The sequence below is a fragment of the Drosophila subpulchrella genome, chromosome 2R, assembly GCF_014743375.2.
Source record: "Drosophila subpulchrella strain 33 F10 #4 breed RU33 chromosome 2R, RU_Dsub_v1.1 Primary Assembly, whole genome shotgun sequence".
Classification (NCBI taxonomy): Eukaryota; Metazoa; Arthropoda; class Insecta; order Diptera; family Drosophilidae; genus Drosophila; species Drosophila subpulchrella.
The window spans coordinates 11895012-11911551 of NC_050611.1; the positions used below are offsets into that span (position 1 = coordinate 11895012).

At 40.1% G+C, this 16540-nt stretch overlaps 1 protein-coding gene across 9 annotated transcripts in view; it reads left to right on the top strand.

Moving 5' to 3' along the window:
• Nucleotides 1-9568: 9568 nt before the first annotated feature.
• The window catches only part of LOC119549760 (transcription factor collier), a 28796-nt gene continuing 21824 nt past the window's right edge, over nucleotides 9569-16540 (top strand). For 7 of the 9 annotated variants that reach the window (XM_037858003.1, XM_037858008.1, XM_037858004.1 and 4 more), the window contains exons 1-3: nucleotides 9694-9992; nucleotides 14420-14637; nucleotides 14696-14751. In XM_037858003.1, coding sequence (XP_037713931.1) covers nucleotides 9808-9992; nucleotides 14420-14637; nucleotides 14696-14751 — 459 coding nt within the window. In that variant the 5' untranslated portion in view covers nucleotides 9694-9807. Of the gene's footprint in view, nucleotides 9993-14419; nucleotides 14638-14695; nucleotides 14752-16540 lie in introns of all 9 variants that reach the window. The other 2 variants (XM_037858012.1, XM_037858013.1) reach the window with 1 other exon arrangement.

Here is a 16540-nt window from a genome sequence, read left to right on the forward strand (position 1 = left end):
ATGGCTTCAACCTCCCTCAACTGAAATTGATTTTCAATGTTTTTCGCATAAAAATACACAAAAAAGTGTACAAAAAATTTGCTTGTGATTGTCAGCTGAATGTGAGTGGGTGGTTGGGAAAACCACTCCAAATATGTCAGTGTGGAATAACGAACCTCGCCTGATTTCTCCAGTGATTTTTCGCAATCAACCTGATGAGGATGTGCAGAGGACGATGATTGTGATGGAGGCAGTGCTATGATTAGTATCCTTTCAGCCAGGTCAAAAGTGACTCTCTCGCATGCCAAGTGGCCTCGGCCGAATGAAACTTTAATGCGCAGCAAGGACACAAGGCCAAAAGATGCCTCCTGATGAACTACGTGCTGGTCAGAGGAATGGATGATACACCTGGAAAAATATAGAAGTCTTCGCAGCATCAGCTAGGGCTAAAAAGCATCTAAAGAACAAACATTATGTAGATAAGAAATAAATAAATATTAGTCTTTATTTATTGCACAACAAATAGTTATTATGGATGCATAATAACTTTTTTAATTTTTTAAAAGTACTACCTAAGAAATAGTTAAAAAATAATAATAAAACTTAAAAATCATCGGCTGAGGAATTGAAAATAATTTAATACAATATTACGAAAAATATATTTTTCGAGACAGTTACTTAACTCTAGTTCTATGGTTAACATGACATTAAGAATTCCTACCTAAATCAAACTTTTTCTAAACATTACACTATCTGATATTTTCAATATTTTAATTACTTTTTTCCAAGTGTAAAAGGATAGGCAAAGACAAAGTGAAATGCATTGAGGTTGGTGGCGTGGAAACGCGAACTGAATCTGGAATTTTTACCCAGTCCACTCCCAGGACCAATTCATAGCCACTACGACTAGCATATGCCAGTTATATCAATGGCAATAATGTACTTGGAGTCCACGAGTATCTTTATTATCCCGACTGCTTGGCAATTATTTCCGACTATTTTTCGCTGTCTCGTTTTCCTGGGTCCTGGTGGGTTCTGAGTCCTGGGAAAGACAAACAAAGGATATTTCGCGCACACGCCGTGGACATGATTGCATCCGGCCAGGAAGCCTTGGTCGTGTACTTCTGCATCCTTACATCCTCCGCTTACAGCGCTTCCTTCCTGCGGATCAGAGACCCCTTGGCTGGTTTCATCCGCAATTTTCACGCCCACTTTGTTTGATGATGACAAATCTCGTTGCGTGTTATCAGATTGGCCAACTTTCCGTTCCCCTCCGGATTGCATAATTATGTTTATCTTCGGAAGCTGCGCTCCTGCCACGTGTCCTTGGCTTTTTTGGTTATTCCACCGATTTTCCTCCGCGACCTCGGAACGAGCGGCACGTGCGGCGCCCATGCACCCAACCAACCAACCACCCCCCTCGGAAATGCAGCACCCGCCTTACATGCCCGATAATTGAAATCGCTAAGCTGAACATCGGAATCATAATGGCTTCATTCTATCGGGTCAATTCGATGGCAGCGCATAATGTTCTACGAAAATTTGAATTGGGGGAAGGCACTTAGAGTGCTGTATTTCACTTAGCTCGATTGAATTTGCTCATTTCTTTTTAACTAATTGCGGGAATTGAGTAAATTAATCAAAATCGTTTTGTTAATTAGAACTCTGAAAGTATATTTCCAAACTGGAATATATAAAATTATGAACTATTGGATATTTTAGTGGCTACAATGTGCATCCTAACTTTGCGGCCATTTATTTGAGTTTATACTTTCATCCCACTCAAATCTTGATAAAAACAAGGGAGAACGCTATAGTCGAGTACCTCGACTATCAGATACCCGTTACTCAGCTAAAGGGACCAAAGGGAAATGGAGATATGCAAGCAGCAAAGCGAGATTGAAATGCGTTTGCGGGCGTTAGAGTGGGCGTGGCATATTCGCATAACAAACTTGCGCTGCGTACAAGGCTACGGAATCTAAATAAGAAATCCCAATACTCTATCTTTGATAGTTTCCGAGATATCCGCGTTCATACTAACGATTTTTTGAAGTTTGTGGGCGGTTTGTGGGCGGTTTGTGGGCGTCTAAGTGGGCGTGGCAAATTTTTTTTGGGTCAATCGATAGGTATTGATGAGAACAATTCATTTCAGTTTAAATGTTTACTCTAGCATCAAAGCTGTAGGAGCCACAGTTTTGGGCGGTTTGTGGGCGTTAGAGTGGGCGTGGCACTCAACTGAAACAAACTTGCGCTGCGTAAGAAGCTCAGGAATCTGCACGCCAAATCTCAATAGCCTAGCTCTTATAGTTTCCAAGATCTCAGCGTTCATCCGGACAGACAGACAGACGGACAGACGGACAGACGGACAGACGGACAGACGGACAGACGGACATGGCTAGATCGACTCGGCTAGTGATCCTGATCAAGAATATATATACTTTATGGGGTCGGAAACGCTTCCTTCTGCCTGTTACATACTTTCCGACGAATCTAGTATACCCTTTTACTCTACGAGTAACGGGTATAAAAACCCTTCCAATTAAAAATCCTAATGATATGTTAGTACATAGTAATTTAAATTTGTAAGTACTACAAAATAACTAATACAAACTTATTATATACTGCCGAAAATATCATTTTGTACAAACGTATGTTTTATTTTCAGAGAATCCTAATACAAACGTATTAAATAATGTGTTTAATATTTTTTTATTAACATATAGTTTGACAATTGAATGCAAATAACTTTTAAGAAAATTCTTATAAATCCAAAAAACAGCGAGTTCTGCCCACACAACCAACCAGTTTTTTCCGTTTTAAATTAAATTGGCTCATTTACCTTTAAGGACATCCTTCGGTTAATGAGTGCACTCACACCCACTCCAGCTCACCAATGAATGAGTGTCGCCCTGCGGACGCATAAATTATGAATAAAAGCCTCACCTCACACGCGCGGAGAAAGAGAGGGGTATATAAGGTAAGAGAGAGACAGGCAGCTACAGTCTGAGGCCAAGAAGTGTGCTAAATATTTAAATACTTAAAACCATAAACCTGAGTATTTATAAATTGACTTTAACAAGCTCATGTGTGGGCTGTGTCTGTGGGCTGACCCTTTTTTTGGGCCCAAGGATCTGCTCGACTCCGTTCATTAGAAATGCTCACTAATGTGCCCGACTTAATAATAATCAAATTTATATGCATGGTTATGTCCTTTAGAGCAGGACCACAAAGCTGAAGTTTTGAGAGGATTTTAAAAAGGGAAGGGGCTGCTTTCTCTGAGAAAACATTTAGAATGAGACGAAGCTAAGTGGCAATATCCTTGTTTTCCAAAACTTCTGGCCAAGAGTGCAGCTGTCCAGTATCGAAAATGTGGTCTAAACACACGCCCAGGTCCAATACCGTTATTTTGTTACCAGTTTCTTGTTTGTTTGCTGTTGTTTGTGGCTGACACTGAGACTAAATGGCCAAAAAGGTTGCCCCCACGGGATTTAAACCATCCTGCTGCCGTTTTTCTCATTCTTTCGGTCCCGATGAGTCTTGAAAATTTCACAAAAATTAATTATGAATGCTGGGATCTATGCATGTTGTGATAGGCCAGTCTCTTTCGCCTAGAAACGTTTTTGATTTGACTGAAGAAGAGAATCGCCTTTTTGGCCACACCCGAAATCCTGTTCCCTCGGAAAGCAACAATAAAAACAAATTACAATTGCAACAATGGCAGCAGCAGCAAAACATTTGAGGCCTTTTCTCCACACACACTTCAGTTAAATGAACATTTGCAGGACTAGGATTTTTATAGGTACACATATATCCAGGGGTTGCACTCCAGGAGCATTAACCCCTTTTTGCCCACGGCAGCGGCAAGCAGCGGAAGACTGAAAAAATTGAAATAAATTACCAAAACTAAAGGCAACAACTGTTCGCATAATGAAGTCAAATTATTGTTGACTACACTCAAAAAAAGTACAAAATTTAAAAAATGTATAGCCAGTCAACTTTTTGGTAATTTTAGAACCAATATATTTTAAGTACGAGATATATTCTTTCTTTGAACACAATATTCTTTGAGGGTTGTTAACTGCTCTCATTTATACAAAAATGTATTCTAATAATTATATTGTTTAAAAAATAAAATGATAGGATTTTTATTATACTTTTCATTAGAGTTTAGGTTGACCAAATTTAGAGAATTAAGAAATTTAATCGGTTTTCTGAGTAAATAATAAATAATAATAATAAATAATAAAATATCTTATGAAATCCAAGCTCTATTAAAAATATTGTATTTTATCAGCAAAAGGTATATTATTAATTTATAGCTTATTTTTTCTTAGTGCAGTTTAAAAAGGGGGAGTTGGAATAAAATAAGATGGGGTGCGCAAAAGATGATCGGGGAAGGTGTGAGTGGTTCAAACTAGCAGGGCGTAAGGTTAGCGAAGGGTGCGTCCGTTGCTGGTCCTTGGAATTATGCAAATCGGCTGCACTTCAGATACTGCCCTACCCCTCCCCACTAAAACCCCACACCCCTAATCACCGGAGATAACCCTCTACAAACACACATATTAGTGTCATCGAGCATTTGCCGGTCCGTTTCATTGACACATAGAACACCTTTTTGGAGTCCACTTCGTATGATGTTATCATTTAATTCTTAGGGAATTAACGCGGACATTGTCAGCCGTAAATGAGCTAATTAATCTAGTAAATGTGTCGCAGCTCATTCCGCATTTCCAGGAGTGGGTTCGCGTTTTTGTGGTTCTCCAGAGGATCCCCAATGCTGACACGCTTCTCCAGGTGGAAATGGAGGAGGGGAAAATAGAAGGGAAAATGGGCAGGGAAACCCCTAGGGGAGCTGCACTAAAACCCCAAATGAGATGCATGAATTCCTCTCCGCAGACAAGCACCTCATAAAAGTTTACATCAATTTATTTACAACAAATTTTGGGGGAACTTCAACTGGAAACTAAATTTAATGAATGAAAATTCATAAAAATTGTAATCAAATTATTTGTAGGATTTAATTTTTAATGAAAAACTTGATAAATTTTTATTTAAAGACAAAAAATAGTTTATAACATTTTTGTTAGGTTGACTTTAAAATATTTATCTAGATGTCTAGATTCTAAACTACAACATAAAATATTTCTTACTACATCACAGTTTTGTATTTGATTTAAACTTGAATCCAATATATCCTTCGCCATAATTTTCTGAATTTTTGGCTAACTTTATTTGGCCACAAATCAATCTTTTGTCGCACCAAAGTTAATGAACCAGCCGCACTTTTCCAATCTCGTACTTGATGCGTTGGACTCCGCATATTTGGCCAGACTGAAAAATAATTTCATGTTTATGGCCAGGTTGTTTTCACCGGCCACAAAAATGCTTATCGAAAGGCTGAGATCGCAGAGCGAGACTTGTAAATATTTATGATTTTTTGCGATTTTTATGCGATTGATAAACGGGTTTTTCCCAGACAAGAGAGTGATGGGATGTGCCAAAATATGTTTGTGGGAAGAGATTGTACACTTTGGCCCCCGGTTAACCTTATGTTTGTTTAAATAACAAATCTGAAGAAAGGTTTTGTTTTTGTTGCCTCCAACCCCTTGTTATTCTTATGTAAACGAAACCTTTTTCTTTTTTTTTCGTTTTGTTTAAGAGTTGGGAGTTACCCTCACGAGAACGTTTAGGCCGAGGATTGGGTAAATATTTAAACTGGTTGGCAATTGTTTGGGCAAAATCGTTGCAGTTGGTCAAACACGTGTTTGAGATAATTTAATTAAATTTAGGTACTTGGCTTTTTTCCCATGCCACGTGCCACTCGAGTCCAGTTTGGTGCCCTCGAAATAGAGTGGCAAACACTTGAGCACTTGGTTAAAAAATCGCTGCAAGTGCGGTGGGGTTGGTAATTCCTAGAAAATTCCATGGAATCGAAAACTTTGGTGGTCCGCGGTGTAGACAATGCAACTGTCATTCGGAAAACATACTTGGATGGATCTCTGGCATCTGTCACAGTCCGTGGGGAGAATAAACTAAATTCCCCCGAACTCTCACGACAATGCCGATGATGACTGGTGGAAATCAGGGAAAGATCTTTCCATCTGTAACTAAATATGATTTATTTTCACGGTATGTTAGCCCCTCTCATTAGTCGGGGCCCCGGGTAATTTGCATAAGTGTCCTGTGCAGAGGAAAAAGGACTCGACTCGACTTGAGAGCTGGAAACTAATTAAAATGTTCGCGCCTCGAATTTCCTTCGCTCGCCCTTATTTATGACCCTGTGAATGTCTTGCATATGGACAGAGTTCATATCCTGATCCTGCAGTTGCCTTCTTATTTTCCTCCTTTATATTTTTTGTTTACGAGTGACAAATGGGACATTTACATGCGACTCAGTATGCATATTAGAATTATTCATGGTTTCTTCAGAGATGGCGTCTGTGATGCCGCAGGAAAGGGGTGAGGGTTTCCTCAAGGAAATCGGAAATGAGAAGGGTTACTGTACGGTATGGGTTAAATATAAGCATAAAGCCAGTATGTGGGTATTTCACATATTATATTTGACAAGAATTTGAGATTTTAAATGCTTCCAATATTGTATTTAAAAAAATTGACTTCGGTATTGGGAAAATCTGTCCATAATTACAATATATTGGTATTTATATTATATTTAAGATTTTCGTTTACTCAAAAAATCTAACTCTTTAAAAGGTTTCAGAAAAATGTATTACATTTTATAAAAAAATCGCATTTAAAACATCAGAAATTTAACTGGAAAATCTTCTACGTTAAATGAAAAATGTATGTAGCTATTAGGTAGTTTAAACATAAATCGGCCGTCTATAAATGATCACAGAAAAATATATACATACTTCTTTTTGGCCGAGATCTAATTTAATTTTACACGTTAAATGTTCCTAAGGAAACGAATATGATATCAGATAATACAAATTATTTATTATTGTATATATTTGGTTAAAGGATACATTAAATTAGTATTATCACAGGTAAGGACAAATAAAATAAGTTAGTATATTCGTAAAAAGTGGTATGAGCGTTGGCTTGTAATTTGAAGGTAAATAAATGTGTAATCCAGAACTCAGTTCTCAATTAATTAAAAATTCCTAAAACCTAGATATCCGCTCATGGTTAAAAGTCAAGCCTCCGGCTAATTGACACAATTGTTATTGTGGTGACGAGAGTCCTTCCGATTGTCCCTTTCCCACCCCTCTGATAATCCCTTAAGTCGCCATTGGAGGGGTAAATATCAAATACGTAGAGCGTACCAACAAATTATTTAGCAATTGGCTAGTGAAAGTCCAGCGCCATGTAAATCCAATTGTAAACAATTTCAGTCAAATTCCAGGGGCGTCGGCAAACAAGGGGGTGGCAGGGGTTAAGGGGTCCCTGTGCCATGACAGCTGTCGCGGCCCAGCAAGTCCGCTGAGGATTGGGCGTGATAAAAGGGGTTAATCGAACACGCGGACCTCCAGTTTTGGATCGGGGAATTTTCTTCACCTTTGCGGAAAAAGAAAATTTATTTGTAGAGGGGCGTGGAATTTCCTTCTGGGTATTTTGGTTAATTAGCGATGTCTGGGGACATCTTCCTCTGATTTAAACATAAAAATTGTGCCCGCAGCTCTGGGGAGATGTTTCGAGAACTTCTCAAAAATAGACCGGTAATTCGAGGGAGTTGTGGAAATTCGGGAAAAGAGTTGATTCTTCCTCTGACACTTGCCGACTTTTGGTTAACGGAGTTTTTCAGCCTTGTCAGAAGTTAATGAGATTACCACGCCCCTCAAATTAATTCACGGAAAAGTCAAACAAGCTGTGTGTGTTGCTCTCTCTTTCCCTCGTTTATTCAATCGGTCACAGGCTGAAACCGCAAATGCGGAAAATGCAAATTGTTTTTCATCCGAACCCAGAGAACCTCAAAACCAATGCCATCCCCTGACCTTTTCACTTTTTGTTCTCCTAACGAGGCGTGAAAATTTTGTGGGCGGTTCCGGTAACTAATCCTTGGCAAGAGGAAGAGAGGGATGTGTATGTGGAATATGGAATACGGAGGGATACCTATAGGTACTCCACAGTGTTTGACAACTTCTTCTGCCCGGATAATGTGCGAAAGTCAGAAGGGTTAAACCCGAAAATGATGACTAATCAACTTTGAACTCACAACAAATTTATCAAACAAAGGTGGAGTTACAAAGAAATAATAGATTTGACACAACTATGAAAAGGATTAAAGGATACCTTCTTAAATTTTTAAATTTAACATCATATTATTAGAAAAAAATCATAGTTCAAATCTTCTTATAAGTTATAACTATTGGAAAATGTAAGATATCATGCTGTGATGATATGTTATGACTATATCATAACATACAGCAAATGTAAAACACGTTATTCTTTAATTCTAGCACATTTTTACAATTTTTGTTTAAAGCATTCAATTATCACTTTCCTTTATTTTTTTAACTTAACACTAAAAACACTTCTATGTGACCTATAGGTCAATTTTAAATTTTAAATTCCAAAAGTAAGCCCAAATGTACAAAAAATGTTAAAAGAATTATTGAAGTTGTTTCTCCATTTTCCGCTCACTAAACATATTTTATGTTATCGAACGTTTATAGTTCCACTATTTCCCTGTCGTTCCACTGAACTGCTTGCTTTCCGAACTGCTTTGCCGATGGCTAAAGAGAAAATCTCTCTTGATTTCAGCTGCTCATCTGACCAATCGGGTTTGAGCACAGCATGTGGGGCTGTAAGGGGGGTACGGGTACATTGGGGCTCCCTAGTGATGTTTTTGGATTTTAGTTACCGTTACCGTTTGTTTGCCATTGTGTTTGCGCTGCCTTTGGTCTGTCTTTGCAGGCGTTGACACTTTGGTTTCCCCAGAAGAGCCGAGCCGAAGGTGCCTGGGAATAGAGCGCCTCGCCTCGCTGAAATGGAGAGGTCCCAAAACCTCGATCCTAGACACACGCCCCCTCTCGATTGGGGACGTCGTTGCGGTTCCATTCGCACCGTTCCTAGGGGGCTGCTCTCGCTCGCTCGCTCCCGCTCTCTCTCTCTCTGGCTCCTGGCGGACCACCATGGTGGTGGGTTTTCATCTCGTCTCTCCACGGGATTGGCTGGCCATTGGTTGTATGTGCATATATATATAGAGATTGCCATTCCATTGCCACCACACCCCCGGCGCGGCGCACTCTCTCTCCCTTCCACTCCTCACCACCAGCTGCTTTCCCAGTGGCGCAGACTCGTTTCGATTCCATTTTCAAAACGCTTCTTCTGCCGCGGCGCTGCTGCTGCGCCGCTTCTTCGCGACCGTCGCTGCAGAATCGCTGGCAAGGATTCAGTTGGGGTTTAACAGCCACTCGGGACGGTACCGCGCGCCGCTCAAACTTGTTGCGAGACCAATTTTCCGAAAATCCCAAATTCTCTGCGGTGCATTGGCCAGAGTTCACCCAAAAACACCCACACTTTCGTTTCGCGATTGATTGTCAGCTCTCCGGAGACCCAAGACCACAAAAAAGAAACCAAATACCAAACCACAAACCGATCGAGTTCTAAAAAAATAATATAAACAAAAATTACAACGCCTTCAAAACGGCAGCCACCATTTCCAGCGCAGGATTAGGAAGCCTAGGAGGAGACGTCGCCGCGTACGCTGATCTCCACCAGCACTCGCACTCGCACTCCCACCATCCGCATCCGAATCCGCATCCTCATACCCACAGCTTCGCCACCGACGGCTTCAAGCTGCGTTCCGAGGAGCCGGTGCCGGGCTTCAGCTCGGCCTCCCCCTGGCCCACCCTGGAGCTGGGCATGGAGTGGGGCCGGAAGCTGTACCCCAGTGCCGTTTCCGGTCCGCGATCCGCCGGCGGCCTGATGTTCGGCCTGCCGCCCACCGCCGCCGTTGACATGAACCAGCCGCGCGGACCGATGACCTCGCTGAAGGAGGAGCCGCTGGGCAGCCGGTGGGCCATGCAGCCAGTGGTCGACCAGAGCAAGTAAGTGTCGGAATTGGGTGACCCTCAAGTGACCCACAAGTGACCCCAACAAGTGATCTACCAAGTGATTAAGAGGGAGTTTCCAAGAGCATTGTGTAAATCTGTTCCAAGCTGACCCGAAAAAGTGATCTTTCAAGTGCTCAAGTGTCTGGCCTTAACTGGAAGTCCTCTTTGGGGTATTGAATGGAATCTGGAATCAAAGTAGTTATCATAGATATAAATTTTAGGTATTTGGTGGAATCTAAAAGCAAAGTAGTTATTTTAAGTAACGAAAGTAATAAAGTTACATTATTCAAATATAACCTTTTCATTAAAAGTATGGTAAACTCTCCTAAAACTAAAGTTCGATTATAATATAAATAAGGTCATAGAATCATGATTTCACTTATCTGATACTAATTCCGGGGGTTGGATTTTGTTTAACTCAAGAATTTTTTTTTTTTTTTATCTCCCTGTCACACACCCATGTAAATTCCAATGCTTCCATTTTGAACCAAGATAAGTATCGATCATTGATATGCGTTACTTTATTTATTATTCCATTAATATATTTAAGCTCAAATATTGCAATTATTTACTAAGCAATGATCACCTTACTAGAGATTATTTTTCGTGGCGCCCAACGGGAGCTGTCAACAAATATTGTTGACAAGTAAGAAAGGTGGAGTATCCCCTTAATCACCGCTAATCTCTTCCCTAATCTCCATCGGCAATCTCCAAAAGAGCACGCAACAATGTTTCAGCAACACACACGACGCGTCCAAAACAAAAAGAAGTCTCCAAAAAGGGAAGACCGTGAAAGAAAAAAGTGCGTTTGTTTACTTTTGGCCAAAGCCGGCATCTACCAGTACATACGTACATACCTATATGAAAACCCCTGGGGGAGCGATTCCGAAACGTAGTAAGTCAGTCAGTCATCCGGGGAGACGGGAGGCTTTTTATGGCCGCCACCCACCCTCTCGGCCAAGATGAACCCCAAAACAAAGTCCGTCCATTCAGATCCCAGACTCACTCGAAATTCCCACTCGAAATGTTTGCCTCACGCACTTTTTTGGGGGGATAAAGCGAGGACTTCTAGCTCAAAGGGACGTTATTTTCCTTTGACTAAGACTTTCACTTTCGCTTCGAAACTCATCTGAATGAATCGACTTACAAGAAGTCACTCCACCGCCGCTCTCAAGCGCTCCCCACTCAAGGACCCAAAAATCGAGGGTTGCTCGGGCCAAAGCCAAAAGCTTTTATTTTCCTTGGTCCTTGTTTGTTTAGTTGCGTTTGAGATGTTTCTGGCGTGAGATGTTCGCGCCGAAAAGAAGTGCGCGGGTTCATCAAACAGAAAGCGAGAGCGAAATGACAGCGGGATTTGTCCATTCAGCGGCGGCAAATCAGCATTCCCACCCACACCCACAGCACCAGCTAGATAATCACCTCCAAGGGCAGGACAATCTCAATCAGGACCACAATCACAATCAGACATTAAACAATAAGACAATGCGCTGTGATACGAGGTAAATAAGTGGAGATGGTGTTACAGTTAAATACATTTGGGGCCTTTTTCCCGTCCGTATGTTAAAGTAGGTTTTAAGCCTATAAAAAGTATGGAAATGTGGAGTTTAAAACTTACTTTTAGGTTAACATGCAGTGAAATTAAAATTGTAAAAACTGTTCTTAATTATCTTAAATCTGAAAACTTCTAACTTAGAAGTGTTAATTGAAAAACTTTGAAAATCAAGTTAGAAAAGTTATACACTCTACTACTTCTATACCTTCAAAGACCAATCAATAATTTGTTAAGGGCTTGTTTTTAACACAAATATTCCTATTGCTTATTATATTCTAAGACCGTTAAAGTGATATACACCTTAAAAGTTATCCCAAATATTATGTTTTTGGAATCATAAGAAGTTTTTTATCAATAGACGCTAAATCGATTTTAAATCTTCTAGTCGTTTTATAAATATTTGCTTCGTTATTTAGTATTTTTTGTGAGTCTTCCCTTTTTTCTAAATACTTTACAAAGAAACTTAATTATCATGTTTCCATTATTTTTACTAAAGTCTCAAAAGACATAACTTCCCATCCCTAAAAACACATCACCACAAGGTATAATTCAAACTTTTGTGATTGCAATTTGAATTTTGGGATTTATTATTATTTTGTAGGCAACTTTTGCGACAAATAAATCTCCTCGATTCCGATAATTGTTCAATATGTTTGTGGCAAGCCATTTATTTAAACACTTATCATCGGCCCATCTAACTGGAACAGCAGAAACAATGTTGTACTAAAAACAAAGTGCATAAACCACACGCAATTGTGTTGTACTTCTTGTCGCTGCTCGTAAATCAGAGGAATATTCGAAAATTTATTTCAACAAAGATTGTCCAGGGAGAAGAAATAGAAGGAAAGCAGCTTCAGCTCTAGATTGCAACAAAATGCCCGTAAAGTGTCCTTAAACAATGAGGAGCAGGAGCCACAATCGCCAGGATATTTTCCGCCACTAATAAAGTCGCCTTTTTAAAGTACTCGCATGTGTGGAAAGCTGCTTTTCACGTACCTGGCCAGAAATAGACTAAACGTGACCACGATTGGGTGGGTCTATTCCCACCATTTAGCCCTATCTGACGGCCACCTGGGCATCGATTTGCGACAATTAAATGTTGGCATAATAAAATCAACAGCAAAACGGCCACAAAAATGTTCTCTATCTACTTTTTTCTATTTTTTTAGCTGCTCCTCTCTTGCAAATTGGCGGCAAGTGCAAACAAAGTGAGCTGGCAAACTGCCGCAGAACGGTTTTCCACAATTTTCAGCCAGTCGAGTTGAAAAGTCAACAAAAAAAAAGGAAGAAAGAAAAGCGGACTTGGGTGGAAGTTTTTTATTTGCCAGGATGTACTCGGCATTATTTTGCTGCTCACTTTTCGAACACTCGACTCGACTCCACTCCATGGCCATAACAATAACCTTTCACCAGAATGTAACATGTCTGGCATTTATATGTCGTACAGGCACCACCCCACATTCCGCCCCCAAAGGTGACTGCTTTTCCCGTGCAAATCGCATCGAACTTCCGCTTTTCCCCCCGAAAAAGCAGGGCTGCCTCTTAATTTGATATCAGCTTGTGGGTGAATCAACTTTAGCACCGCAAAATGTGTTTGTCTCTCTGAAATTCGTATTCAGATTCACTTGAAGTCTGTAGAGGCCATTATCCATAAGTATATCATGATATTTTAATCCCCCAATTCCCTTGAATATTCTCGTAGTTTAATCTCGTTAAATTTATAAGGATTAAGATGAAATTCGCATTCGTAAGGTATTGTAAAAATTTCTGTCACTAGAATAGAACTTCTAGAACTTAAGTCAATAAAAAAAGAATTTTTTTAGCCATACTCAGTAGATTTTAAACCTCTACTGACTTAAAATACCACCCCTTCGATGAAAATCTTTGCCGTATCACTCATAAACTGTTGAAAGGCAATCAAAACTGATGAAAGCTACAAAAGCAAATCCAAAACACCTACTGATAAAATTGTCCACCGAATCCACTGGGTATCCATTCAAGTTCTTACTTAATAACTAGGACGCAATTCGATTGCACTTTCGATGGGAGTGGGTCGGCTCTATCATTAGCTGATGGCTGTGCACTCCGAATGTCAGGCATTATCCTTTGGCAAATGTGTATATAATTGCAGGACCCCCGAGTTTTCCGAGTTTACCGAGGACATGCCGAGCACGGCTCCTTGACATTGCCTGTGCAAACAGGAGCAGCACATAAATAGTGCAGGAAAATAACGCAAATACAAAAAATCTGATAAAATCAGCATTTTCTAAATTAAATTGTTCGTTATGCATACAGGAAAAGAGGGTGAAGGAACAGAACAGAACGGAAAAGAACAGAACAGGACCCTACCTTAGTTCTTATAGCTAGACATTGTCCGGTAATTGCTCGCTGACAGGAGGATAAAGGTGAAGTAAGGGGTTCCCCCCTTACTTCTGACATTTAGCATATGGACTTGGGGTTGGGACCAAGGACAAGCCTTTATTCCTGCGTCTACGGCTCAGTCGTCCACGTGTCCTGTGATAATTGCCCAACGTCCGCTTGGCCCACATACAGCAAACGCATATGGAGAAAGAATTATTTCAAGTGTAGGAGGGGCGGACAAGGACTGTCATACATCAGGATTATTGTGTCACGTTGATGTTGCTTATGCGCTTTTAATGATAGTTGTCACATCAGAGCTGCTGCCCGAATGTCACTCTCTCTCCAGCGTAATTGAGTTGTTTTCCCTAATTCCGTCCAAAGAACCGGCCGCTAAACAAGACTCTCACTGCCAATTAGAGGCTCTTTAGGCCCGGTCTATGTTTACCCAACTAATGGCATAATTACTGTCCCATCTAATACATATATTTACGTAATTTCTCCATTGCAGTTTGGGCATCGGCCGCGCCCACTTCGAAAAGCAGCCGCCCAGCAATTTGCGCAAGTCGAACTTCTTCCACTTCGTGATCGCCTTATACGATCGAGCCGGCCAGCCCATCGAGATCGAGCGGACGGCCTTCATAGGGTTCATCGAGAAGGACTCGGAATCGGATGCCACCAAGACGAACAATGGCATTCAGTACCGGCTGCAGCTTCTCTATGCTAATGGTGAGTGGGGAGCTATTGATAGGGTTTAACCATTTTAATATGGATTTCTTTATTTTAGGAGCTCGCCAGGAACAGGACATATTCGTGCGCCTCATCGATTCGGTGACCAAGCAGGTAAGTCTTAAAATATTTTACTTATATGATACATGTGAAGGAAATCTAAAGTTTTATAATACTAACTTTTAACTATCTTTTCTAAAAAAATTGTATGAAGTCTTCCAACATTAATTGTTTTGTAATATTAATACATATATTATTCCATTTTTACTATACAAAAAGTATCTTTTATAAGGAAATGGGTTCATGTAATGAGTGATTTGCCTTACATACAAACAGAACAATTTCTATAAAGAGACAACTACCCCTCGAAACCACTTACAAATTTGCAATTCATCTTGCGATTGCCACTTAAATAAATTAAGAACTTTCCGATTCCCCTGCTTTTCACTGCCGGTTAAGGTTGAAGTTAACCAGGCTATGAAAAACTAATTCCTTCCACTCGGCTGCCTCCGTGCATTTTTCCGGGCTCGATGTTTGTTTTGCTGATTCGAGCATAAGTTGCATTCGAAATTGATTGTCACGGCTAATTAAGTGTGTCCTGGTGTGTCCTTTGGCCAATAAATTGAGTCGTCAAACGGGCATTTCATTCGCACGACTTTTCTTGCTTTTTTCCGCCTGGAAAAGGGGTGTGCCCGGGGCTAACGAGGAGAAAGCGAGAAAGGCGAGAAAATCGAGAGAATCGCACGGGGATCGAACATTGTTAATGCGCTTTGTTGTGGGTGCGTGCAAGTCCTGGGGCATTTTTCAGGACCTCCTGGTTTTCGGTCCTGGTGCACCATATGTCCGCTTTTGTGGGCCTAATGCCCTCCGCCGACGTCGCTTTTCCTTTATTCCCTTTCAAGGGCAATTAATTTCTCGAGTGACAAATTTTTATAGACCCTGGTCCGCTCTCCTCTCCTTTCGATATCTTCGCCATTAACCCCCTCGCTTCTCGATTTCTCTCCTTTTTGTGGGCGTTTCTTGCCCATTTAGCCCGTTCGCATCAGAGACGAGCTCGCAATAAATTTATCCACAAATTATCGACAGCAGCGACCTTTCTTTTTAGCTTTATGGTGACAAATCCACTTGTACAAATGCAATTTAATCGCATAAATATTTGACCCGCCGCCAATTGATTTTTTCAAAAATAACACACGAAAAATGACGAAAAATTAAGGTTTCATTGGAAACTTTTAATTACGTTTTTGGAATTGTTGATAAGAAACCGTACAAGGTTATATTTTATGGGAACTTTTAAGCAAGTAAACCTTATCAAAAGTACAATAGGGCCTTGGAGAGTTATTTTACTAATATAAAAAAGTAATTAACACAATGTTTATGGGTCTTCAAGGAAAAATGTTCGCTAATTGACTTTTCTAAAAATAACACGAAAATTGCCGAAATATTAGGGTCTCATTGGAAATTTTCGATTATATTTTTGGAATTGTTGATAAGAAATCGCACATGATTGTTATTTATGGGAACGTTTTAGCAAGTAAGCCTTATCGAAAATTCTATAGGGCCATAGAGAGTTATTTTAATAGTATAAAAAAGTAATTAACACCAATTTAATGGGTCTTCAAGGAAAAATTAGAATTTCCGGGCTAAGTGCTCAACACTCCCAAAGGGGCAACTAAATGTAATATTGTTCAAATATGTTTAGCAATTAATTCATCCACGTGATGTGTGAATTATTATACATTTCATCAAAAAGTTTTTTAAATTGATATCTGAAATCATGCAAAAATGCCTTGAGTGCTTTATAAAAAATGATGATTATTAAACTAAGAATTTCGCAATAGCTTTCGGGGGTATTTAGCGTACAATGATTGTTCAACTATAAGAAGGAATTAAATAAATTCCG